Genomic DNA, 27,507 nt, shown 5'->3' on the forward strand with positions numbered 1-27,507 from the left:
TGGGCTCGAGCAATTCTCTTGCCTTGGCTTCCCAAAGTTCTGGGATTATAGGCAACAGACACTGTGTTTGGCCCAAAATAAAGTAGAATGAGGCTGGGCACAGTGGCTCATGCCTGTAATCCCAGTACTTTGGGAGGCCAAGGCAGGCAGATTTCCTGAGGTCAGGAGTTCGAGACCAGCCTCGCCAACATAGTAAAACCCCATCTCTACAAAAACACAAAAAAATCAATCAATAAATAAATAACCAGGTGTGGTGGTGGGCGCCTGTAACCCCAGCTACTCAGGAGGCTGAGGCAGGAGAACCACTTGAACCCAGGAGACAGAGGCTGCAGTGAGCCAAGATTGCACCATTGCATCCAGTCCCAGCAACACTGTGAGACTGTCTCAAAAAAAAAAAAGAAAGTAGAATGAAATAAAATCAAATAGGACAGATAACAAAACTACATGTCATGGGTTGTTGTGTAAATTTCACCTTCTGAAGCTTCTGCTTCTGCAACACTGAAGGTCATCCAGAATACACAGGTGACTCCCAAGCACCCACATGAGGTGGTCAACAGCCACCGCTCCAAGTGCCCCCAACCCCGGCTCTTGTCCTTATCTTGTAATCTTTCAGAACACATAAGTGGCACACCCAGGCACCACCATCCCAGCTCTGGCACAGGGCCAGCACCTGCCCAGCCTGTGTGTGTGTTTTAAATGCCCCGTGTATTTTGGGTCAAAATGTTACATGTGTTTCTTATCGTGGGTGAGAATAAAAACAGCCCAAAATCTGCTATTTTAAGGTTTGTGGGGGCAGTTGGAGGCTTTGGGAGGTTCTAGGGGCTCACGCTGAGCTTGCGTCTGTCCTTAGATGAGATGTTGATATTCAGAGGCTTGGGTAATGAGGACCATCAGGACGCATTTGGCCTACACCCTAGCCTGGCCACAGATGAGATGGGGCAAAAGAGGTCTCAACTCCTACCTGTCACTTGGGCCTGGTCAGTCAGCAGATGGCTCAGTGATGCGGAGAGGCCAGCTTGCTGCCCACCTGCCATGTGAGGTTCCCTGTAAAGATGACAGGGCTGCCCCCATCACCAGTTTCATCTCCAGCTGCGCCTGGAACCTCTCGGCCTTGCTGACCTTGGGTGGCTGCAGGTCACTCTTGCCCTGAAAAGACCTTGGTGTCACCTGGAATGATAGAATTGGCCAGCAAGCCCAGCCACGATCACAAAAGCTGGGACTGGAGAGAGCGCAGGAGACAGCCAATGGATTTCTATGCCAATCCTTCCCCAGTATTTGATTTTTCTGGAGACAGAGTCTCACTCTGTCACCCAGGCTGGAGTGCAGTGGCAGGGTCCTGGTTCACTGAAAGCTTCGCCTCCTGAGTTCAAATGATTCTCCTGCCTCAGCCTTCCGAGTAGCTGGGATGACACACACACACCACAGTGCCCAGCTCATTTTTCTATTTTTAGTAAAGACAGAGTTTTGCCATGTTGTCGAGGCTCGTCTCAAACTCCTGAGCCCAAGTGATCTGCCCGCCTTGGCCTCTCAAATTGCTGAGATTACAGGTGTGAACCACTATGCCCAGCCCTTTCCCAATTTTTTAAACTCCGGATTTCTCAAAATTAGAAACCTGTGTTATAAACTCAGACATAAACACAAAAGACTCCTCTCCTTGATAACCCCCTCGTTGGATCCATCAGGAACTCAGTCGACCATCGCTATGGAATATGACTAGACGACCCCATCTGCCACCTCCACTGCACACCAGCCCCAGCCCTGGTTATCAAGCCTGACGGCAACATCCTCCTGGCTCTCATGGCTCCCATCCCGCCGCTGGCAACTGATCTCAATGTGGTGACCAGACACGTCCAATGATGGCACACTAGCGTTTCTTACAGTACAATCCAAAGTCCTTGAGGCCCGTGAAGCCAGAACTGTGTTGGTCACTGGTGCAGACACTGGCAGGTGGGCCATGGGGACAGCTCACTATACTCCAAGGCCCCACATGGGAGATCCTCTAGAAAAGCCATGAGCAACTACAAAGCCATGTTTGATGGCCCCGCCAACCTGCAGACACACCCCACACAACCCTCTGATAGCCAATAGCTAGTCAGTTCACCCAAAAGATGTCAAAACAATACTCGCCATTACCAGACCGTCAGTACTTAATGCTGTATATCCCTGATCCCCACCGACATGCGTGCAGATGTGTGTATACAAATGTGTACATATCTGTGTACAGATGTATCTGTACATGGATATCTGTAGATGTGTATGTATACAGATGTATGGAAAAATGTGTGCACGAATGTGTGGATATGGATGTGTGTGTACAGTGATGTGTACATGGATGTGTCTATATGTAGACGTGTGCAGATGTGTGTAAAGATGTGTATATATATGGATGTGTGTATATGAATGTATGTGTACAAATATGTCTACATGTGGATGTAGATGCTCGCAGCTCTTCCTGCTCACAGGCACATCCTAGCGCCGGCTTTCTCCAGTATGTACCAGAGGCTGCGTGGTGGTGTCAGAGCTTCCTCAGGGTGCACATGAACAGGGTGAGCACAGAATTTCTCTCCCAAACCACAGCACTTTGCAGTTAAAGAGAACACTAGTCACAAATGTGTCAGGTCAGCAGGCATAAACTGGAGCTCTCCAGGCAACTGAGGACCCAACCCCCACATACCAGGATAGGGGGTGCCAAACAGAACACTTCCCACACCAACCTTAAATCCCACAAACTTTAAGGTTGAACCCAAGCTCTGGCACTTTGTATTCAATGAGCTTACCTGCCTCAGTTTCCTCATCTTGTATGGGGTTACAAAGAGGACTTGAAGAAGGAACCTCCTGTCTGCTGGAACAGGCTCCAGAAACTTACAGAGCACCGGCTGTTACTGTAGTTGTGATGAGTCTGGGGCAGATGGAACTAGAATTTCTCCAAAGGCAAACAAACATTTCCAGGCTTCAGACAGCTCTATAGGGAGTGGCAGGAAGGTCTGAGGGGAGGTACAGGCAATCTGTGCTTGCACATTTAGCAAATAACAAGCCATTCAAGGGTCCCTGGGAGTTCTGGAAATGAGGCAGAAGTCTCAGCCATCAGACAGGTGGGGCTTTAGGAGGAAGACAGTCCTCTCCTGGGTCTTCTCCCCACCCAGGCTGACAGCACAGGTGGAAGTGGAGAGGGTATGTATGCAGCAAGACATCCAGCCCTGGCTTCAATTGCTCCGCGCCAGCCCTCTGAGAAGACACTGGAAACTGAGGCAGAATCGGGTGATCCACTGCAGAAAGGGCCCAGTGGTCATGCCTGGCAGGATCAAGTCTAAAGCTGCTATTTGTACGCTGGCTGGAGTGCAGTGGCACGATCTCGACTCACTGCAACCTCCACCTTCCAGATTCAAGCAATTCGCCTGCCTCAGCCTCCTGAGAAGCTGGGCCTACAGGCGTGCACCACCACACCCAGGTAAGTTTTGTATTTTTGGTAGAGACAGGGTTTCATCTTCTTGGCCAGCCTGGTCCCAAATTCCTGACTTCATGTGATCCTCCCGGTCACCTCCCAACATTTGTACACTTTTTGAAGTCACTGATCTGCTTAAAAAGGGGATAGACGTTTTAAATCTTCTCCCCAGGATGGAGGAGACAGACATAAAACTTCAACACAATTACAAGGGCTTCAAGTGACTAAGTTCTATCCAGGTACACTTGGGTAAGAACCCTTGAAAAGCACCTACTAAGATGAAAATGAGCCTGGACAACAAAGTAAGACCCATCCCCACAAAAAAGAAAAAAAATGAAAAGAAAAACAATGGAAGGGCATGGTGGCACAGGCCTTAGCCCCAGCTACTTGGGAGGCTGAGGCAAGAGGATCGCTTGGGCCCAGGGGTTCAAGACTGCAGTGATTTAGGATCATGCCATTGCATAGAAGACCTTGTAAAAGAAACAGGAAAGTGGGAAAGAGAAAAGGTGGGGGAAGAGGGGGGAAAGGGAAGAAAAGAGGTAGGAAGAGGAAAAAAGGGGGAATAGAGGGAAGGAGAGAAAGGAAAGAAAAGAAAAAATAAAGGAAGAAAAAAAATGAGAAAAACATAAACCTTGTGGCCAGGGAATTCCACTGTTAAGAATTTACTCTGCAGAGAGAATGGTGTTCACCACAGAATAATTGTAAGAGAGGAAACCTGGGAAAAACTCAAGAGCACTTCATTATTGACCTAGCTGAAAACATTCCATTCCATGGACTATTACGTGGTCATTTGCACTACACGGGAGACACTGATTTTTTTTTTAGGTGGATATATTTAACTCCACGTGCTGATTGTGTGCACAGATCATCTCAGAAAGGAATCACCAAAAAAACCCCAGCAGTGGTTGGCTTTCAGGAGGGGTGGGAGAGCAGCTTTAAGGCTGTACCAGCACCAACCAATAGAACTTTTTGCAATAAGGACCATGTTTCTGGGCCATCTGCAGCTGTGGAGCACCTGAAATGTGGCCCAGGCAGCTGAAGAACCAAATCTTTCATTTTCTTTAATGTTAATTCATTTAGATTTTTTTTTTTTCTTTTTTGAGATGGAGTCTAGCTCTGTTGCCCAAGCTGGAGTGAAGTTGTGTGATCTTGGCTCACCGCAACTTCTGTCCCACAGGTTCAAGCAGTTCTCCTGCCTCAGCTTCCCAAGTAGATGGGGTTACAGGGGCTCACCACCACATATAGCTACTTTTTGTGTTTTTAGTAGAGATGGGCTTTCACCATGTTGGTCAGGCTGCTCTCAAACTCCTGACCTCAGGTGAGCCACCTGACTCAGCCTCCCAAAGTGCTGGGATTACAGGCATGAGCCACCATATTCAGCCTCACTTAGATTTCAATAAACACATATACCACTGGCGGCCATATGGGAGACTCAGTTCTACACTCTTTCATAGTTTTTTGAACTTTGAATCATTTAAATGCATTGCCTATTTTTTTTAGTTGTAGAACTTAATAGAATAGTATTTAGATTGTATTAATCTAAATGAAATCTACCATAGAATTTAAATTGTACCAGCAAATGCTGATACATAAAAAGATTGCCAAGGGGTGTGTGTGTGTGTATGTTTTGTTTTTTTTTTTTTGCGTCAGAGTCTCACTCTGCCACCAAGTCTGAAGTGCAGTAGTATGAACTTGGCTCACTGCAACCTCCGCCTTCAGGGTTCAAGTGCTTCTCCTGCCTAAGCTTCCCGAGTCACTGGGATTACAGGCAAGCACCACCACGTCCAGCTCATTTTGGTATTTTTAGTAGAGAAGGCGTTACATCATGTTGGCCAGGCTGGTCTTGAACTCCTGACCTCAAGTGATGCACCTGCCTTGGCCTCCCAAAGTGCTGAGGATTACAGGCACGAGCCAGCATGCCCAGCTGCAAAGGTGTATTTATGAGTAAAAAGAGCAATGTACAAACAAAAAATAGGGAACAGGTGGGGGTGGTGGCACATTCCTATAATTCTAGCACATTGGGAGGCTAAGGTGGGAAGATCGCTGGAGCTCAGGAGGTCGAGGCTGCAGTAAGCCATGTTTACACCACTGCCCTCCAGCCTGGGTAATGGAGCAAGACTCTGCCTCAAGAAAAGTTAGAATTAAAATTAAAAAACCAAAACCTAAGCATTACGATTGGGTTTTCATGCAATTTTATGTTATGTGCCTTCCTCAAAACTTGTTACGGTATCATCATATCACCAATCTGATGCAAAAAAGAAAAAATAAGGTTGCGTTTCTCAGGAGAAACTCCTGAGGAGGATTCCCGGAGTGACAATGGCTACCTACAGCCTGGCGAACGAGCGACTACGCGCCCTGGAAGACATCAAACGGGAAATCGGCGCCATCCTTCAGAATGCAGGTACAGTGATCCTAGAATTGTCCAAGGAGAAAACCAACGAGCGGCTTCTAGACCGGCAGGCGGCAGCCTTCACCCCTTCAGTGCCGCACGTGGAGGCGGAGCTGTCAGCTCAGATCTGCTACCTCACCCAGGTGGCCACAGGGCAGCCCCATGAGGGCTCCAGCTACTCTTCGAGGAAGGACTGTCAGATGGCTCTGAAGCGAGTGGACTATGCCCGCCTCAAGCTCAGTGATGTGGCTCGAACCTGTGAGCAGATGCTGGGGAACTAGGCCAGGGAGGTGGACCCAGAGCTCAGAGAGAGACCATCGCCTGTGCCATGGGAAAGAACCTGGGAACATGCAGGATGGGGAGCATGGGCACCTACATGCCCTGCTGCTCAAAGTACCCTTGGGGAGGCCGAGGCTGGAGGATCATGTGAGGTCGGGAGTTTGACCTGGCCAGCTTGGTGAAACTCCGTCAAAGACAAAGGGGCAAATGGTGGGCATGGAAAAACTGAAGCCTGAGCCTACCCACAGCTATGCCTTGGCCTCTCCAGCAGGGTGCTCCTGCCCTGTACTCCACCAAAACCCTGACAGGCTCAGACAGAGATGGAAACTCACACATCCAACCCACTTCCTCAAACACTTCATGCTCCTGACCCAGGCTTCACGCAGAATTGGCCTAATGAAGATACATTCTTCTTCACTGGGAGAGACAAGAACTAGAATTTTAATAATAAAAGCAACAATTAAAAAAAAAAAAAAAAAAGAAAAAAGAAAACCCAGAAACTCAAACTAAAAATATTTGCAAATCTATAGCGTTATGCATTGTCCTGTGTCTCCCCAAAAAACGCTGAAGTCCTACACCGCAGGGTCTGTGGATGCGACCTTATTTGGAAATAGGCTCTTCACATGTGATCAAGCTAAGCTGAGGTAATGAGGGTGAATCCTGATCCCGTGTGCCTGGTGTCCTTATAAAAAGGGATACGTGGACAAAGACACGTACAAAGGGAAAACAATGTCAAGACAGAGACAGAAGACCACCTACAAGCCCAGGAACTCTGGAGGCTCTGAAAATCCAGCAGCGAGACCTGGGACAGACCCTCCCTCACAGCCTTCACAGGAAAAACAAACAAACAATAAAAAATCCCTTGATTTCAGACTCTTGGCCTCCAGAACTGTGAGAATAAATCTCTGTGGTTGAAGCCACACAGTTTAGGGTACTTTGTTAAGGCAGCGCTGGGAAATGAATGCAGATTTCTTGGGGCATGCATCAACACTTCTGAAGGAAATTTGGGATGTGGCATGCTTAAATTTACAATTCATACCTCTCTCTACTCTGAATTATTTTTTGAGCGACAGGGTCTCACTCTGTCACCCAGGCTGGAGTCAGTGGCACAAGCATGACTCACTACAGCCTTCACCTCCTGGGCTCCAGTAATCCTCTTGCCTTAGCCTCCTGAGTAGCTGAGACTACAGGCACATGCCACTGTGCCTAATTTTTAAAAAATGTTTTGTAGAGATGGGGTCTTGCTATGTTTCCCAGGTTTACCTGGAACTCCTAGCCTCAAGTGATCTTTCCACCTTGGCCTCCCAAAGTTCTGGGATTATAGGTATAAGCCATTGTAACCGGCTTGCTTTTTTTTAAAAAAAGACAGAATCTTGCTCTATTGCCCAGGCTGGAGTGCAGGGACATGATCTCAGCTCACTGCAACCTCCAGCTCCTGGGTTGAAGCAATTCTTTTGCCTCAGCCTCCTGAGTAGCTCAGCTTATAGGCTCCTACCACCACACCCAACTAATTTTTGTATTTTTATTACAGTCGGGGTTTCACCAGTGGGCCAGGCTGGTCTCAAACTGCTGACTTCAGGTGATCCGCCCACTTCAGCTTCCCAAAATGCTATGATCATGGCTCACTGCAACCTTTGCTCCTGGGTTCAAGCAATTCTCCTGCCTCAGCCTCCCAAATAGCTGGGATTACAGGTTGCTGCCCCCATGTTAGGCCAGTTTTTGTACCTTTAGTAGAGACGGTGTTTCACCATGTTGGCCAGGCTGGTCTTGAACTCCCAACCTCAGGTGATCCACCTGCCTCAGCCTCCCAAAGTGCTAGGATAACAGGCATGAGCCAATGTGCCCGGCCTACTTCTATTATTATTACATTGTAATATACAATGAAATACTTACACAACTCACCATAACGTAGAATCAGTGGGAGCCCTGAGCTTGTTTTCCTGAAACTAGATGATCCCTTCTGGGGGTGATGGGAGACAGTGACAGATCAACAGGCATTGGATTCTCATAAGGAGGATGCAGTCCAGCTCCCACGCATGTGCTGTTTACAGTAGGGTTTGCGCTCCTATGAGACTCTAGCAACACCACCAATCTGACAGGAGGTGGAGCGCAGGTGGTGATGCCAGCAATAAGGAGTGGCTGTGAACACTGATGAAGCCTCCCTCGCCCGCCCGCTGCTCACCTGCTGTGCTGCCTGCCCAGTTCCTAACAGGTGAGCCAGGTGCAGGGGCTCACGCCTGTAATCCCAGGACTTTGGGAAACTGAGGCAGGTGGATCAGCTGAGGTCAGGAGTTCGAGGCCAGCCTGAACAACATACAGACACCCTATCTCTACCAGAAATACAAAAATTAGCCTGGCGTGGTGGCTCATACCTGTAATCCCAGCTACTTGGAAATCTGAGGCAGGAAAGTCGCTTGAATCTGGGAGACAGAGGTTGCAGAGAGCCAAGATCACGCCACTGCATTCCAGCCTGGGCAACAAGAGCAAAACTCTGTGTCCAAAAAAAAAAAAAAAAAAAAGGCTGGGGTGCAATGGCTCACACTTGTAATCCCAGCACTTTGGGAGAATGAGGAGGGCGAATCACCTGTAGTAAAGAGTTTGGGACCAGCCTGGCCAACATGGTGAAACCCTGTCTCTACTAAAAATACAAAAATTAGCCAGGTGTGGTGGTACATGCCTGTAATTCCAGCTACTCAGGAGGCTGAGGTAGGAGAATTGCTTGAACCTCGGAGGTGGAGGTTACATTTACCTGAGATTGCACCACTGCACAAAGTGAGACTCTGTCTCAAAAAAAAAAAAAAGAAAAGAAAAGAGAGAAAACAAAAACAGGCTACAGACTGGTACTGATCTGTGGCCAGGAGGGTTGGGGACCCCAGCTGTAGACAATCTATAATGATCAAATCAGGGTAACTGAGACAGTCATCACCTCAAATATTTATCTTTTGTTTTGGGAACACGAAAATCCTTCTCTTCTAGCTATCTTGAAATATTCAAATAAATTCTCATTCATTGTAATTTCCCTTGTGCACTATTGATTACTGTAACTTATTCCTTCTATCTAGGCCTTCTTGTCGTTCATTCATTCTTTTTTTAAATTATTTTTTATTTATTTCTGAGACAGTCTCTCTCTTTCTGCTAGGCTACAGTGCAGTGACATGATCTCTACTCACTGCAACCTCCACCACCTGGGGGCAGGAAATTCTCCTGCCTCAGCCTCCTGAGTAGCTAGGATTACAGGCATGCACCACCATTTCTAGCTAACTTTTTTATTTTTAGTAGAGATGGGGTTTCACCACCAGGCAGGTCTCAAACTCCTGACCTCAAGCAATCCGCCCACCTCGGCCTCCCAAAGTGCTGGGATTACAGGCATGAGCCACAGCACCCGGCCATTTATTCATTCTTACATTCATTCATTCAATGATTCACTGCACTCCAGCCTGGGGAACAGAGCAAGACTCTGTCTTCAAAAATAAAAAAGTAAAGAGAAATTCAGGTGCAGGTGTAGAGCGCACTAGTGTGAGCAGGGGTGCCGTGGTGGTGGTGAAAGTGGTCAGGAAAGGCCTCTCTGTCAAGGTGACAGACATGAGGGCTGAGCCTGGGGACTCCTGGGGAGAGCAGCATGGGAGGGCTCTAGGCGTTGGTCCCATTTGTGATTCTTTTGTTTAGTTTAGTTTTGTTTTTGAGACAAAGTCTTGCTCTGTCACCCAGGCTGGAGTGAAGTGGCACAATCTCAGCTCACTGCAATCACCACCCGGGTTCAAGCCACCTCAGCCTCCCAAAGAGCTGGGATGACAGGCTTGAGTCACTGCACCTGGCCTCTGCATCAACATGTTTAAATTCTTCTGAAAGCTGTGCTTTAGGAAGAGTGTTCTGATAGCTATCGGAAATAAATGACAGAATGGCAGGACAAGGATCACGTTAGTGACAGGGTGGCTGTGGACATCTGCTGGCCGGCAGCAGGAAAGCCACTCAGACCCCGGATTCTACCTCTGCAGCCTGCCTGCACATGAATCCTCCTCCCCACATCAGTAGAAGCCTGGAACTCTCAGAAGAGCAGACCTCATCAACTGCTGCCACCTTCACCAGAATGATGTGATACTTTTGTTCACACAGAAGACAGCAAGAACCCTGAGAGAACAGGATCCAAAATGTGTGGGTTTTGATGGACAGGGTGGTAGGATCTGGGAGGCTCCACCTACCTCACCTCCTGACCCCTACATTCCTTCCCCAGTCCTGCTCAGCATAGAGACTAGAGTGACATTACCAGAAATGTAGACGCTTGGAAGGACACCAGTGACACGGAGAAGAGGAGATCGGAGGTCCACAAGGCGCCCAGCTCCTGGCCTCGGATGCCCGGGACTCTGTCCAGAAAGGCTCCCTCCCAGCCATGGAACTTGATGATCCTCGAGTTCCTGAGGATGGGGCTGCTGAGCTGGGCCTGCAAGTCCTTCTGCCTCATTTGCTCTCCTGGGATTGGAGGGAAGAGAGAGATGAAGACACGGCTGGTCCAGAATTCTCTTCTACACCCTGACAGTCACCCTGCAGCAAATCCCACTGATATTGCCAAGTGCGTCCCAAAGCTGTCTGCCTCTCCACATCTCTGACCCTGGTCCTGACCCATCCACCATCATCCTGTGCCTGGACTCCTGCAGGAGCTGACCCAGGACCACTGCCCCGGGGAGGCAGCTTCTGATGCCCGAAGAACAGAGGCTGCCCCTTAGCCCACCTCGGTATGGCGCCATCAGGAAGGCTACCTCGAGGTGGGTAATGCCTGAGTTACATCTTTTTTTCTTTCTTTCACATTTTTGGTGGAGTTAGGGGGATCTCACTATGTTGCCCAGGTTGGCCTCAAGCTCTTGGGCTCAAGTGATCCTCTGCCCCTGGCATCCTAAAGTTCTGGGATTACAGCCTGAGCTACACGTTAAATGACCAGGCGGTGGGTGCTGGGCAGGCAGAGGATGAGGGGATGGAGCCAGGAAGAGGGAGGGGAGGGTTTGAGGCAGGGGGCAGCAAAAACCCAGGCACAGGGAGCAGCATGACTCGGAGGACACTCAGTGTGGCCAGAGGAGTGCGTGGGCAGGGTCACTTGGCACTCCAGGGCCAGGCAGGAGTTCGGCGTCTCCTGTGCATCACCAGGGGAGGGAGGCATCATTGGGAGGCAGCTGCCTGGAGAAGATTTTTTGTTATTTTTTGAGATGGAGTCTTGCTCTGTTACCAGGCTGGAGTGCAGCAGCACAATCTCAGCTCACTGTAACCTCTGCCTCCCATGTTCAAGTGATTCTCCTGCCTGAGATTCTAGAGTAGCTGGGATTAGAGGTGCCTGCCACCATCAGCTAATCTTTGTAGTCTGCTTTTTTTTTTTTTGAGACGGAGTTTCACTCATGTTACCCAGGCTGGAGTGCAATGGCGCGATCTCGGCTCACCGCAACCTCCGCCTCCTGGGTTCAGGCAATTCTCCTGCCTCAGCCTCCCGAGTAGCTGGGATTACAGGCACGCACCACCATGCCCAGCTAATTTTTTGTATTTTTAGTAGAGACGGGGTTTCACCATGTTGACCAGGATGGTCTCGATCTCTTGACCTCGTGATCCACCCGCCTCGGCCTCCCAAAGTGCTGGGATTACAGGCTTGAGCCACCGCGCCCGGCCAATCTTTGTATTTTTTAAGAGAGATAGCATTTTGCCATGTTGACCAGTCTGGTTTGGAACTCCTGAACTCAGGTGATCCGCCTGCCTCCACCTTCCAAAGTGCTGGGATTACAGGCATGAGTCACTGTGCCGGAGAAGCCATGCAGGAGGCTGGAGACACAGTCCAAGATGGACATTGGGACAGCTGGGCCTAGAGGGGAAATAAGTTCCTTCCCTCCATCCCCTTCCCTCCCTCCCTCCCTCCCTCCCACCTTTCTCTCCTTTCTTCCCTACTCCTTTCTTCCGCTCTCCTGCCCTTTCTTCTGCCCTCTTTTTTCCCTTCCTCCTCCCTTTCTTCCTTCCCTCCCTCATTCCTTCTCTTCCTCTTTCAACTCTTTTCTTCTCTCCATCTGTCCTCCCCTTTCCTATCTTTCCTTCCCTCCCTGCTTTTCACTCCTCCCCTCCCTCCTTCCTTCCACAGTTCTCAAACACTGATCCAGCACCTTCTGCATGCCGAGCACTAGCTACATACTGAGTCTGCCACAGAGAGTGGCCCGTGCTGCTGCGGAGCTTCCAGTCTAAGGAGAGCGAGGCCGTCAGCCCCTGCCAGGTGCTTCCTGCAGGGCCCTTTAGGAAGTGGGAAGTGCTGGGGAAAAGTAAAAATGAACCCAGGACAGGCCAAGGAAGGGAGCCGCTCAGAGGAGAGGGATGGGTGTGCCGTGTCCTTGCTGGACGGTGGTGAGGGAGGCTGCCCTGACTTCAGGGGGGTGCTGGAGGGGACAAGGGTCTTCTGGAGTGAGGGTGGTCCAGGTGGAGGGAACAGCTAAAGCAGATGCCTGGAGAGATGTGTGAACATCAGGCAGGTGTGAAGATAGGGAAGGGGGGTAGGTGGGGAAGGGAGGGAGATGTGTGGAAGGTGAGGCTGGAGGCAATGAGGCAGCTCAGGGCAGGCCTGGTGGGCCACTGTGGGGCCTTTGGCTCAGACTGAGGAAAATGAGGCCGCTGTGGGTCTGAGCAGAGGAGGGTGCAATGGATTCAGCTCACACAGGTCTCCTGTGGCTGGAAGTGGAGAGATGCTGGGGCAGAAGTAGGGAGTGAGCCAGGGCCTTGCTGCTGGATGCATTTTCAAGATGATGCCAAGCAAATCTGCTGACTGTTGGGGTGCAGGAGAAAAGGGCATTGATCTGACCAAGGGCCTGGGGCCTGAACACTGGAGGGAGAAGCCGCCATCCACGGCAATGGGGAAGGAGCGGGACAGGTCTGCACAATGGACAACTCACAGAGACAAGAACAAAGCCAGACCCCCCGGCTCCCACTCAGCTCTCCTCTCCCCATCGCCCACACCAGGGCCTGTGTCTTCCTCCCTACTTCCTACCTGGTCCGTTCCTTTCCCAAAAGCCAAACCTGACAGTGATTCCTCTTGGTGATGAAGAAATTCAGAGGGAGGCAGCTCAGGAAGACAGCGATGGCGGAGGGACCCAGGAGCTGGGGACAGAGGGGACAGAATGTCAGGAGATCCCAGGGAGTCCAGCTGCCAGAGGCATGTGAACCACAGCAGCTTCATCTTGAATAGGAGCTGGGTAAAAGGAGGCTGAGACCTACTGGGCTGCATTTCCAGGTGGTGAAGGCATTCTAAGTCACAGGGTGAGACAAGAGGGCAGCACAGGATACAGGTCACAGAGACCCTGCCAGTAAAACAGGCTGCAGTAAAGAAGCCAGTCCAAAACCCACCAAAACCAAGATGGCGATCAGAGTGACCTCTGGTCGTCCTCACTGCTACATTGCCTCCAGCACCATGACAGTTTACAAATGCCATGGCAACATCAGAAAGTTGCCCTATATGATCTAAAAAAAGGGGAGTCATGAATAATCTACCCCTCGTTCAGCATGTCATGAAGAAATCACCCTAAAGATGGGCACCAGCGCCCTCTGGGCTGCTCTATGGAGTAGCCATTCTATCTTTACTTTCCTAAAAAACTTGCTTTTTTAGGAAAGAATAACTTTGCTCTGTGGCTCTCACCTGTAATCCCAGCAATTTGGGAGGCTGAGGCAGGTGGATCACCTGAGGTCAAGAGTTCGAGATCAGCCTGGCCAACATGGTGAAACCCCGTCTCTACTAGAAATATAAAAATTAGCCAGGTGTACTAGCGAACACCTGTGATCCCAGCTACTCAGGGGGCTGAAGCAGGAAAATCACTTGAACCCGGGAGGCATAGGTTGTAGCGAGCCAAGATCACACCGCTACCCTCTATCTAGCCTGGGCAACAGAGTGAGACTCCATCTCAAAAAAAAAAAAAAAAAAAAACCCAAAACAAACAAAAAAATGTGCTTTCACTTTATGGACTCATCCTGAATTGTTTCTTGCACGAGATCCAAGAACCCTCCCTTGGGTTCTGGATCGGGTCCCCTTTCCTGTAACAGCTGCAGATCCTGAAGAGGGTCAGACTTGGGTCATAAGATGGGGAGTCAGGGAATGTGGTAAGGGCAGCCACCAGGTCCCAGGGATCTGGGCTCATGGGGGTCTGCTGGGTCAGGAGGCACCTGCTGAAAACAGGGTCCTTCAATGTCAGGGAGGGGAATGGCCCACTTACACGATGGGGAGAGGGTTATATTCAAGATAGAACATGCATACACAGGAGTAGGACTGCGGGGTGCTCCTGGCCACAACAGTGAAGTTGAAACCTCTGGAATCAGGACTGGGTTCAAATCCTGACTCTGATGCTTGTGAGGGTGGCGTTGGGGCAAGTCACCTCCCTAACGTGCAGTTCCGTCATCTGCAAAATGGGAACAGAGTTGTCCTCATTTTGCATGTTTGCTTATTACATTTAAGTATTTTCCTAATCTTCATTTCACCCTCATGAGGGTTGTCGGACTTAGCAAATCATCATACAGATGCACAGTTACCTTTGAAGACAAAGAGTGAATAAGGTTTTAGTTTAAGTCTCGTGCGTTATTTGGGACATACCCTGAGAGTCCGAAACTCACACTTCACTGATGTCCTGTGTTTTCTCTGGGAACCCTACTCCCCACCAACGTGGTGCTTTTGGGATATATTCCATCTCTCAGCTTTGGTTTCTATATCTGGAAAATGTGAAAGTGGAAGGTAGAATAAATGATTTTTAAGTTGCTGTTACTTTCTAATAGTCCTTCACAGGTTACTTGAACCCATTCTCTCACCAAGCCCCACCCCAACTCCAGTCTGCATGCCTCAGTTTCCCCTCTCGGTTCTTAGGAATACTATTTTTTTTTTTTTTTTGAGATGGAGTCTGACTCTGTTACCCAGAGTGCAGAGTCGCAATCTTGGCTCACTGTAACCTCTGCTTCCCAATCAATTCTCCTGTCTCAGCCTCCCGAGTAGCTAGGATGACAGGTGTCCATCACTATGCCTGGCTAATTTTTGTATTTTTAGTACAGACAGGGTTTCACCATGCTGCCAGGCTGGTCTCAAACTCCTGGCCTCAATTGACCTACCCACCTCAGCCTCCCTAAGTGCTGGGATTACAGGTTTGACTTACCCTACCCAGCCCAAGGAAAGTAGAACACTATTTTCTAATGTTGGGTCACTTTGTCTCATTTATGAAGCAATGGCGTCACCTGGTGGCTTCATGGAGAAATGCCCTGAGGGTAAACCACCCACAGCAAGGGGTGGAAAACACTCAAGGGAATCTGACAGAACATAAGCATCTCTCTCTGGGGGAAAAATGGTTCATTAAACTATAGCAACCCCAGTATCCACCCCTCCTTCACCAGGATCTCATGGTGATGTTAGGAGCTGTCTACGTAGAGGCAGGAAAAGTGCACAGGGAAAGTGGCACGGTGCATTATCTGCAGATACCTTGGTTTTCCCTGAATTTTTTTTTTTTTTTAAGGGGGAGTCTTGCTCTGTTTTTCAGGCTGGAGTGCAGTGGTGTAATCTCGTCTAACTGCAATTTACGCCTCCCAGGTTCAAGTGATTCTCCTGCCTCAGCCTCCTTAGTAGCTGGGATTACAGGCACATGCAACCGTGCCCAGTTCATTTTTGTATTTTTAGCAGAGACAAGATTTCACCTTGTTAGCCAGGCTGATCTTGAACTCCTGACCTCAAGTGATCTGTCCACCTCAGCCTCCCAAAGTGCTGGGATTACAAGCGTGCACCCCCTTGCCTGGCAGAAGGATCAGGTTTTCTCATTTTATTTTTATTTTTTAGACGGAGTCTCACTCTGTCACCCAGGCTGGAGTACAATGGTGTGGTCTCGGCTCACTGCAACCTCCACCTCCCAGGATTCTCTGGCCTCAGCCTCTCGAGTAGCTGGGACTACAGGCATGTGCCACTACACCTGGCTAATTTTTGTATTTTTAGTAGAGTTGGGGTTTCACTATGTTGGCCATGATGGCCTCGAACTCCTGACCTCTGGTGATCCTCCCACCTTGGCCTCCTAAAGTGCTGGGATTACAGGCATGAGCCACCATGCCTGGCCATGGATTTTCTTGAACCAAAGCATATTCCTTGTCATGTGTAACAGAATTGTGTCCCAGCCCTGTACTTTCCTTGATTCATCCTCCTTTGAATAGCAAACCTCTAAAAGGCTATAACGAACATGGAAGAGCCACTGGCCGGGTGGGCTGGGTGGTGGCAGGGGGGCTGGGGTCCCAGCAGTTGGCATCCCCTTTAACAGGATGTACACATGGCCTCATGTACCTGTCCTTTAATCCCCTAGGTCAGCTCGTCGACGCCCTCTGGGTGAGAAATGGAGATCAGATCTTGTTTTCATCCACGTTCGAAGCCAATATCACCACCCACAACATTGCTGCCAGTGCGTGCCCGAGCCACCGGTAGCCTAGAAATATTTAGACCTGGTTTATTAACCATACACCTGCCAGACCCAAGTCAGCCAAAACATGAAATTGACCAGGCGCAGTGACCCACATCTGTAATCCCAGCACTTTGGGAGGCCAAGGCGGGTGGATCTCCTGAGGTCAGGAGTTTGAGACCAACCTGGCCAACATGGTGAAACCCCATCTCTACTAAAAAATATAAAAATGAGCCGGGTGTGGTGGTGCACACCTGTAATCCCAGCTACTCGGGAGGCTGAGGTATGAGAATCACTTCAACACAGGAGGTAGAGGTTGCGGTGAGCCGAGATTGAAACACTGCACTCCAGTCTGGGCAGAGCGTAAGACTCCATCTCAAAAAACAACAGTAACAACAACAAAAATACAAAATCAATGTGTTTGATTTTTTTTTTTTTTTTAAGAGATAGATAGGGACTTCTTTTTAAGAGATAGATAGGGACTTCCTGTGTTGTCCAGGTTACAGAGCAGTGGTACAATCACAGCTCACTGCAGCCTCTTATTCCCAGGCTCAAGCAGTCCTCCCACCTCAGCCTCCTGAGTAGCTGGGATTACAGGTGCATGCTACCAAGCCCAACTAATATTTGTGTGTGTGTGTGGAGATGGGGTCTCACCATGTTGACCAGGCTGGACTCAAACTCTGGGCTTCAAGTGATCCTCCTATCTCAGCCTTCCAAAGTGCTGGGATTACAGGCATGAACCTCTGTTCCTGGCCAAAACCTAATTACACATTCATGAATGACCGAGGGCATGAGCTTCTGTGTCCTTTAACAATGAAATGGATTATTCCTTGGGTACAACTTTGCTGGGGATGCTGTAACAAAGTGCCACAAACTAAGTGGCTTAGAACAAGACAAACTTGTTGTCTCAGGCTAGATGCCATGGCTCATGTCTGTCATCCCTGTACTTTGGGAGCATGAGACGATCTCTTGAGGTCAGGAGTTAAAGACCGGCCAGGCCAATAGGATGAAACCCCATCTCTACTGAAAAAATACAAGGCCAGGAGTGGTGGCTCACACCTGTAATCCTAGCACTTTGGGAGGATGAGGTAAGCAAATCATGAGGTCAGGAGTTCGAGACCTGCGTGGCCAAAATGGTGAAAATTAGCTGGGTGTGGTGGCGCGTGTCTGTAATCCCAGCTACTCAGGAGGCTGAGGCAGGAGAACTGCTTGAACCCAGAAGATGGAGGTTGCAGTAAGCTGAGATCACACCACTTTACTCCAGACCGGGGGACAGAGCAAGAATACATCTCAGAAAAAAAAAAATTAGCTAGGCATGGTTGCATGTGTCTGTGTTCCCAAGCTACTCAGGAGGCTGAGGTGGGAGAATTGCTTGAGCCAGGGAGAATGAGGCTGCAGTGAGCTGAGATCATGCCATTGCACTCCAGCCTGGGCGACAGAGCAAGACCCTGTCTCAATAAATCAATAAATAAAATAAAAAGTTGTTGTCTCCCAGTCGGGAGGCCGGAAGCATAAAGTCAGGTGTCTGCAGGCCGGGCTCTCTCTGGAGGGTCTGAGGAAAAATCTATCCCAGCCTCTCTCCTGGCTCAGGCATCCCTTGACTTATAGTGGCCATTGTCCTTCTATGCACGTCTGTCTGTGTGTGCAAATTTACCTTTGGGCAGGCACAGTGGCTCACACCTATAATCCCAGCACTTTGGGAGGCCAAGGCAGGATTGCTTGAGCCCAGAAGTTCAAGACCAGCCTGGGAAACATAGTGAGATACTGTCTCTGCATAAAATACAGAAAATTAGCTGGGCATGGTGGAACACACCTGTAGTCCCATCTACTCAGGAAGCTGACGTGAGAGGATCACTCGAACCCAGGAGTTTGAGGCTGCATTGAGCTATGATCACACCACTACACTCCAGCCTGGGTAACAGAACAAGACTGTCTCGAGGAAAAAATATTTTATTCTTTCTTTTTCTTTTACTGGCAACAAATTTCCCTTTTAGTAAGGACACCAGTTATATGGGATCAGGGTCCCACCTTCATGACCCATTTTAACTTGATGACCTCTGTAACGACCTGGTCTCCAGATAAGGTCATGCCTGTAATCCCAGCACTTCGGAAGGCTGAGGTGGGAGGATTACTTGAGGCCAGGAGTTCAAGACCAGCCTGGGCAACATAGTGAGACTTCACCTCTACAAAAACAATTTAAAAAAAAATTAGCTTGGTATAGGGGTGTGTACCTGTAGTCCCAGCACCTTCGGAGGCAGGAGCACAGAGGCTGAGGCAGGAGAACTGCTTGAACCCAGGAGGCGGAGGTTGCGGTGAGCCGAGATTGCGCCATTGCACTCCAGCCTGGTAACAAGAGCAAAACTCCGTTTCAAAAAAGAAAGAAAAAAGAAAAGTAATGCAAATAACAAAACTGCAACACTATTTTTAAAAAGATAAATATCTGAGTTAAAATTACTGAATCTTCATTTTATACCTTCTAAAAAAATATATGAGAACAAGGTACATGCATCATGTGTCACATTACTGGGCAAACTGTTCAAGTATTTTTTTTTAAACCTCCCTGTATAAAAAAAAATCATTAAGGATTTAAAAGCCATGCTTACATATTTGCTGTATACATGTAATGAAATTGTAGATAAAGTGTAGTGCATTGAAACAAATGAGCAAAAAGATACTTTTACTATACAAGCGTGCTGGTACAAAAAAAAAAATATATCTATATATTTGGAAATGTAGCATTTTATACTTTCAAGTGTTATAAAAAAAAAAAAAAAAAAAGGAAAAAGAACAAAGTAATCCTTTATTTCATTAAATGATTTTTTCTGGTGGTTGTCAAGAAACAAAAGACCAAAAGAGCCTTTTTGTCTTTTTTATTTTTTAAGTATTGGAATAAGTCTAAAGAAAAGAAAGTGCCTTATTTTCCTTCATGGTCATTTAGTCAAGTGTCTCATAAAGATCAGCTCCTCCCTCAGAATACAAGTTAATGCATGTTACTCAGTCGCCCAGTATGTGAAAGAAGATATGAGGGAGACAAATGAGTTGATGTTTGAATCATGATTTTTGCCACGTTACCTTGATGCAAATTTGCCAAATCTGATACTGTGAAAGATTTGATAATTTTTCTAATGCCTGACTAGCAAGTTTTAAAACATCATTCTTTTAAAAAAATTATAATTGAATACTTTTGGTTATTCCAGTCTTCAATGATAACCCAAAGGACTCTGAGATAAAAATTATGTGTAGCCTGAACTTCAGACAAAATTAGAGCTTTGTTTTATTTGGAGAAGGGGGATGCAATCATTTTGTTTTGTTTTTTATTTCGTTTTTAATTAATTGGAGATAATAGGATCCCTAGCAAATGTTTTCACGAAAGTGACTCTTTGTGATTTTCATTCTGGAAAACAATGTTTTAAATAACCCAAATGTAACCACATGTCTTTATATCATACCAGATAACTTCTGTAACGCATCTCTTTACGGTTTCAGTAACCTCTGCCTCCCCCGCCCTTTAAGTTTAAAAGAATGTGAAAAACTAGCATCATAGTGCATATAATATTCAACCACATTTCACCTTAAGCTTCTAATTTCTTCAGAAGTTCAAACAGTTACATAGTTCAAGCAATTTGTACGCAAAGCCTACATCAAAACACTTGAGTGAATAATCATTAACTGCTCAGTACTAGATGTGGCAAATCTCAAGTGACGGTGGACTCCCCTCCAGCTCGTCCCCTCTTCCACACCTTCCCAGCGTCACAGTCAAAGGTCAGCAGGAAGCTTAGTCAGTGCCTTCTTGGTGACCTCCCCTGCCATCTTATCTCACTTGAAACCGTTGTCAGTTTATTTACTATGCAATAGACATTCATTGTTCCATATCCAGCTAGCTTTGGTTTAATATGCCACTGCTTTGTCTTTCTGTTACACACACAGTTTTGATTTATTTACAGTATATGTCGTGCCATTTTGATTTTTATATTGTTTGGTTGGTTGAATCAATTTGCGACACTCAAACACTTGAGGTGATAGTTATTAAAAACAATACCAGTATTTGATCCAGTTTCATCTCAATTATGTTACACCTGGACATTTTAGATGTTTATCAAAGGTCTTTTATGGGGAAGAAAGTAAATGTATGAAATAATAAATGTGTGACATTTATGGGTAATGTTGGCTCTGAGCAAACTTTTGAAAACTTGGTTGACAAAATTTTGGATCAACTGAAAAAAAAGCATGACTTTTGAAATCTCTCAATGCCTTGGTTCTCAGTATTATCATTCTTTATTGAATTTATTTCTTATTAAAACATGTAGTTTTTAAGACTTTTTCTAACAGTATTATGTAATGTTTTAGCGTGGGTAGATGGGAATGTCGCTTGTATGTTATCGTACAGCTGACATGTATTTTTGTCTATTCTTTATTACCTTAGTAGTTTCATGCTACGTATGTACCGTAACCAATCTATTGCATATGAGAAACACGTAAGATAATGTATTATTGCCATTGTTACAAGTTTATAATGTATTTTTCTATCTTGTTTTATATGTATGTTATATAACATTCAAAAAAATTTTTTTTTCTTGAGAAAAAGATACAAAATGCAAAATCCACAATTTTGATAACTGAAAATTGCCAATTGTTCTGCAGTACTTTATTGGGTGTCTTGTCTTTTTTGGGCTTTTAGTTAGCTAACGAATGAATACATTAGACACTTTTGGGTTTTAGTTGGGATTTTACATAGCTTGCATTTTAATTCTTTGGTTCTTTGCTGTTTCTATTAAGCCATAGCATTATTTTAATAAATGTTATAATACCAACTTAAAAAACCTTAACTCTGTATTTTTTCATATTGCTTAGCTTTTCCACATGAACTCTGTGATTATAACAGAAAATAGCAGTCACATTACTTTTTTTTTGTTTTTTGAGATGGAGTTCTGATCCTGTCACCCAGGCTGGAGTGCAGTGGCATGATCTCTGCTGACTGCAACCTCTGCCTCCTGGGTTAAGCGATTCTCCTGCCTCCGCCTCCTGAGTAGATGGGACTACAGGCGCATGCCACCCTGCCTTGCTTATTTTTGTATTTTTAGTATAGAGGGGGATTCACCATGTTGGTCAGGCTGGTCTCAAACTCCTGGCTGCAAGTGATCTGCCCGCCTCAGCCTCTCAAAGTGCTGGAATTGCAGGCATCAGCCACCACACCCGGCCATACTTATCTTTTTGTCCACAGAAATGACCAGCATTTCACTTTTTGTTGTCTTGTTCTGTTTTTCTTAGATGAAAACAAACTGGCAGTTACAATTCGGGAGGACAATTTGTATTATGGGAACCTGGGAGTCGTGCCAAGTTCCATAATCAAAGTTGGTATAAAGAAACTGGGGTTATGGGGTGGGGGTGGTGGCACACGCCTGTAATCCCAGCACTTTGGGAGGCAGAGGTGGGTGGATCACCTGAGGTCAGGAGTTTGAGACCAGCCTGGCCAACAAGGTGAATCCCCATCTCTACTAAAAATACAAAAATTAGCCAGGCCTAGTGGTGGGTGCCTGTAATCCCAGTTACCTGTGAGACTGAGCAAGAGAATCGCTTGAGCCTGGGAGGGGGAGTGAGACTCTGTCTCAAAAAAAAAAAAAATTCATCCTGGGATGCAAGGCTTGTTCAACATACACAAGTCTATAAACGTAATTCACCACATAAACAGAACCAAACACAAAAACCACATGATTATCTCCATAGATGCAGAGAAGGCAAAACTCTCAATAAACTAGGTATTGACGGAATGTATCTCAAAATAATAAAAGCTATTTACGACAAACCCACAGTCAGTATCATAATGAATGGGCAAAACTAAAAGCATTCCCTACGAAATCTGGCATTAGACAAGGATGCCCTCTCTCACCACTCCTATTCAATATAGTATTGGAAGTTCTAGCCAGAGCAATCAGGCAAGAAAAATAAATAAAGGGTATTCAATTAGGAAAGGGGGAAGTCAAATTGTCTCTATTTGCAGAAGACATGATTGTATATTTAGAAGACCCCATCGTCTCAGCCCAAAATCTCCTGAAACTGATAAGTAACTTTAGCAAAGTCTCAGGATACAAAATCAATGTGCAAAAATCACAAGAATTCCTATACATCAATAACAGACTTAAAAAGAGCCACATCAAGAATGAACTGCCATTCACAATTGGTAATAAGAGAATAAAATACAGAGGAAATACAACTAATAAGTAATGTAACGGACCTCTTCAAGGGGAACTACAAACCACTGCTCAATGAAATAAGAGAGGCCACAAACTGATGGAGAAACATTCCATGCTCATGGTTAGGAAGAATCAATATTGTGAAAATGGCCATACTGCCCAAAGTTATCTATAGATTCAGTGATATCCCCATCAAGCTACCAATGGCCTTCTTCACAGAACTGGAAAAAAACACCTTAAACTTCATATGGAACCAAAAGAGAGCCCACAGAGCCAAGTCAAATCTAGGCAAAAAGAACAAAGCTGGAGGCATCACACTACCTGACTTCAAACTACACTATGAGGCTACAGTAATCAAAACAGCATGGTACTGATACCAAAACAGAGATATAGACCAATGGAACAGAACAGAGGCCTCAGAGGCAATGCCACACATCTACAACCATCTGATCTTTGACAAATCTCACAAAAACAAGCAATGAGAAAAGGATTCCCTGTTTAATGAATAGTATTGAGAAAACTGGCTAGTCCTGTGCAGAATGCAGAAACTGGATTCCTTCCTGACACCTTACACTGAAATTAACTCCAGATGGATTAAAGACTTAAACATAAGACCTAACACCAAAAAACCCCTAGAAAAAAAACCTAGGCAAAACCATTTAGGACATTGGCTTAGGCAAGCACTTCATGACTAAAACAACAAAAGCATTGGCAACAAAGGTTAAAATAGACAAATGGGACCTATTTAATCTCCAGAGCTTCTGCACAGCAAAAGAAACAATCATTAGACTGAACTGGCAACCAACAGAGTGAGAAAAAATTTTTGCAGTCTACCCATCTGACAAAGGGCTAATAGCCAGAATCTACAAAGAACTAAAACAGATTTACAAGACAAAAACAAACAAGCCCATTCAAAAGTGAGTGAAGGATATGAACAGATACTTTATAAAAGACATACATGAGACCAACAAACATATAAAAAAATCCTCATCATCACTGGTCATTAGAGAAATGCGAATCAAAACTACATTGAGATACCACCTCACGCCAGTTAAAATGGCAATAAATAAAAAACCTGGAGACAACAGATGCTGGAGAGGATATGGAGAATTAGGAACACTTTTACACTGTTAGTGGGCATGTAAATTAGTTCAACCATTGTAGAAGACAGTGTGGTGATTCCTCCAGGACCTAGAAATAGAAATTCCATTTGACCCAGCAATCCCATTACTGGGTATATATCCGAAGGATTATAAATCCTTCCATTATAAGGACACAAGCACACGATTGTTCATTTTGGCACTGTTTACAATAGCAAAGACTTGGAACCAACCCAAATGCCCATCAATGGTAGACTGGACAGGTAAAATGTGGCAGATATACACCATGGAATACTATGCAGCCATCAAAATGAGTTTGTGTCCTTTGTAGGGACATGGATGAACCTGGAAACATCATTCTCAGCAAACTGACACAAGAACAGGAAATCAAACACCAAATGTTCTCACTCATAGGTGGGTGTTGAACAATGAGAACACATCAGCACAAGGAGGGGAGCATCACACTCTAGAGTCTTTGCGGGGAACTAGGGGAGGGACAGCAGGGGGTGGCGAGTTGGGGAGGGATAACATGGAGAGAAATGCCAAATATAGGTGATGGGGAGGAAGACAGCCAGCCACATTGTCACATATGTACCTATGCAACAATCTTGCGTGTTCTTCACATGTACCCCAAAACCTAAAACGCAATTTTATATATATATATGTATATGGAAAGTTCCCTTTCTACCTCTTTCTCCCCCACAAAAAAAAAGAAAAAAAAGAAAATGAAAAATTGGGGTTATTAATCAGTTGGTAAGGAATAATGGTCTTGTTCACAAACTTCGGGTCCTTTTTTTTGCACGCTAGAAATCACTCCAGTTAGTAAAATAACATAACAACAACAGCCAAAAGGGAAGAGTATTTAAAATGCAGGTGGTGCTGGTCTAGGCACGTTTGTGGGTAACATTATTTAGCCTTGAACATCATCTTAGGAGAACATCCTCATATGATTCCTATCTGACAGGTGGAAAAACTGAGGCACAGAGACCTACGTCGTCTGTCCGGACTCAAAGTGGTATTAAGTTGTGGTGCAGGTGTCACCTGACATTGTCTTGTGCACTATGCCTATCTAATTATTATTTGTGAGACAGAGTTTCCTTCTTGTTGTCCATGCTGGAGTGTAATCTCGGCTCACTGCAACCTCTGCTTCCCAGGTTGAAGCAATTCTCCTGCCTCAGCCTCCCAAATAGCTGGGATTACAGGCACATGCCACCATGCTTGGCTAATTTTGTATTTTTAGTAGAGGTGGGGTTTCTCGATGTTGGTCAGGCTGATCTTGAACTCCTGACCTCAGGCGATCCATTCAACTCGGCCTCCCAAAGTGCTGAGATTACAGGCATGAGCCACCACACCGGGTTTTGTTTTTATTGTTTGTTTGTTTTTTGAGATGGAGTCTTGCTCTGTCTCCCAGGCTGGAGTGCAGTGGGATGATCTCGGCTCACTACAACCTCCACCTCCCGGGTTCAAGCAATTCTCCTGCCTCAGCTTTCTGAATAGCTGAGATTGTAGGCACATACCACCATGCTGGGCTAATTTTTGTAGTTTTAGTGGAGTCAGGGTTTCACCATGTTGGCCAGGCTGGTCTTGAACTCCTGACCTCAGGTGATCCACCCGTCTCGGCCTCCCAAAGTGCTGGGATTACAGGCATGAGCCACCTCACCTGGCCACTATGCCTATCTCATTGTATTTCTAAAAGAAGGAAAAGAAATAATTGTATTTTCATCCTCACAATAACTCCATGAAGGAGATAATATCATTTGCCTTTTACGAATGCAAAAACAAAAGGTGCAGCTTTTTTTTTTCTGAGACAGTGTCTCACTTAGAAGCCCAAGCTTGAGTGCAGCGGCATGACCTTGGCTCACTGCAGTCTTGACCTCTGAGACTCAAGTGATCCTCCCACTTTAGCCTCCCGAGTAGCTGGGACCACAGGGGGACACCATCACACATGGAAAATTTTTTCAAATTTTTTGTGGAGATGGGGTCTTGCTATGTTGCCCAGGCTGCTCTCAAACTCCTGGGCTCAAGCAATCCTCCCACATCAACCTCCCAAAGTGCTGGCATTACAGGCATGGCCCTCCAGGTTTTTTTAATCCAAGGCCACATTAAGTTGTTAGTGGCTGAGTCAAAAGAGTCCCAGGGTCTGCTGACTCCTACACTTCAGTGTTTTTCCAGCTAGACTAGAGCCACTGTAATTCCTGGAAATTTTCTAACAGTGGACTGAGATGGATTATTTGGGTGTGTAGCACAAACAGAGAAACATCTCTTAGGAGACTGAACCCTTATGTTCTGATGGGGCCAGCATGTATTCTGGGGAAAGATTCCATAACTCCCATCCATTACCAGTGAATAGGAATTAGGTGCCAGGTGTGGTGGCTCACGCCTGGAATCCCAGCACCGAGATTGTGCCACTGCACTCCAGCCTGACACCTGGTGATACTGTCTCAAAAGAAAAAAAAAAAAAAAAAAAAAAAGAGATCAATCACATCACCCATTGAATCTTGCCAACATGATCAAACTCTAATCTAATGAGGTGAGCATGAATAAAGTTGCAAATATGCCACAAATACAAAAGACAGAGAATGGGTTCACCTGCAGCACGGAAATCCAGACTTTGAGAAATGCTACAGGCCCAACAGTGTGGACTCTTCCAAAATCCATAGAAAGGAAAAGGGATAGGCCAGGCAAGGTGGCTCAGGCCTGTAATCCCAGCACATTGGGAGGCCAAGGTGGGCAGATCACAAGGTCAGGGGTTTGAGACCAGCCTGACCAACATGGAGAAACCCCATCTCTACCAAAAATATAAAAATTAGCCAAGTGTGGTAGCACATGCCTGTAATTCCAGGTATTCAGGAGGCTGAAGCAAGAGAATCACTTGAACCTGAGAGTTGGAGGTTGCAGTGGACAGACATTGTGCCATTGCACTCTGGCCTGGGTGACAGAGCAAGACTCTGTCTCCAAAAAAAAAAAAAGGAAAAGGGCTAGAGGAGAAACTTGTAGATTGTGTCTTTTTTTTAATTTTAGTTTTTGGCCGGGCACGGTTGTTCACACCTGTGATCCCAATCTTTACACTTTGAGAGACTGAGGTGGGCAGATCACCTGAGGTCAGGAGTTTGAGGACAGACAGGCCAACATGGTGAAACCCCAGCTCTATTAAAAGTACAAAAATTAGCTGGGCAAGGTCCCATGTGCCTGTAATCTCAGCTGCTTGTGAGGATGAGACAGAAGAATGGCTTGAACCCAGGAGGCAAAAGTTGCAGTGACCTGAGATCACACTACTGCACTGCAGCCTGGGTGGAGTTAAAAAAAAAAATTAGGTTTTATAGAGACAGGAGTCTCCCTGTGTTGTCCAGGTTGGTCTCAAACTTCTGAACTTAAATGATCCTATCACATCAGGATTACAGGTGTGAGAACTCACCCAGCCAACAAACTTGGAGATTGAAGGAGGCTTAAAAGATAACAGTGCTGGGGAAGAGTTATGTGCAAGAGACGCATACTAGGGCGGCTCTACTCTAAAGAAACAGAAAGAGGCCAGGTGTGGTAGCTCACGCCTGTAATACCAAACACTTTGGGAGGCCAAGAAGGGAGGATCGCTTGTGCCCAGGAGTTTGGGACCAGCCTGGCAACATAGTAAGACCCTGTCTCTACAGGAAAAAAAAAAAAAAAGTTTTTTTTAATTAGCCAGGAATGGTGG

At 46.3% G+C, this 27,507-nt stretch overlaps 2 protein-coding genes and 2 pseudogenes across 5 annotated transcripts in view; 2 read left to right on the forward strand and 2 right to left on the reverse strand.

Moving 5' to 3' along the window:
* LOC116545684 overlaps positions 1-3,109 on the reverse strand; it is a 4,311-nt gene extending 1,202 nt beyond the window's left edge. Inside the window, exons 1-2 of one of the 3 annotated variants that reach the window (XM_032272218.1) lie at positions 2,778-3,109; positions 962-1,146 (exon numbers count right to left, since the gene is read on the reverse strand). In XM_032272218.1, the coding sequence (XP_032128109.1) occupies positions 962-1,034 (73 nt within the window). In that variant the 5' untranslated portion in view covers positions 1,035-1,146; positions 2,778-3,109. Of the gene's footprint in view, positions 1-961; positions 1,394-2,777 lie in introns of those variants that run through there. The other 2 variants (XM_032272217.1, XM_032272216.1) reach the window with 2 other exon arrangements.
* Positions 3,110-3,269: 160 nt separating this feature from the next.
* LOC116545683 overlaps positions 3,270-27,507 on the reverse strand; it is a 50,627-nt gene continuing 26,389 nt past the window's right edge. Inside the window, exons 1-3 of one of the 2 annotated variants that reach the window (XM_032272215.1) lie at positions 13,140-13,825; positions 10,375-10,577; positions 3,270-3,573 (exon numbers count right to left, since the gene is read on the reverse strand). In XM_032272215.1, coding sequence (XP_032128106.1) covers positions 3,535-3,573; positions 10,375-10,577; positions 13,140-13,599 — 702 coding nt within the window. In that variant the 5' untranslated portion in view covers positions 13,600-13,825 and the 3' untranslated portion in view covers positions 3,270-3,534. Of the gene's footprint in view, positions 3,574-9,507; positions 10,578-13,139; positions 13,826-27,507 lie in introns of those variants that run through there. The other variant, XR_004266408.1, reaches the window with a different exon arrangement.
* LOC116545685 lies at positions 5,306-8,422 on the forward strand (annotated as a pseudogene).
* Positions 5,596-5,693, forward strand: LOC116545689 (annotated as a pseudogene).

The sequence above is a fragment of the Sapajus apella genome, unplaced genomic scaffold, assembly GCF_009761245.1.
Source record: "Sapajus apella isolate SASKATOON/1434 unplaced genomic scaffold, GSC_monkey_1.0 scaffold333, whole genome shotgun sequence".
Lineage (NCBI taxonomy): Eukaryota > Metazoa > Chordata > Mammalia > Primates > Cebidae > Sapajus > Sapajus apella.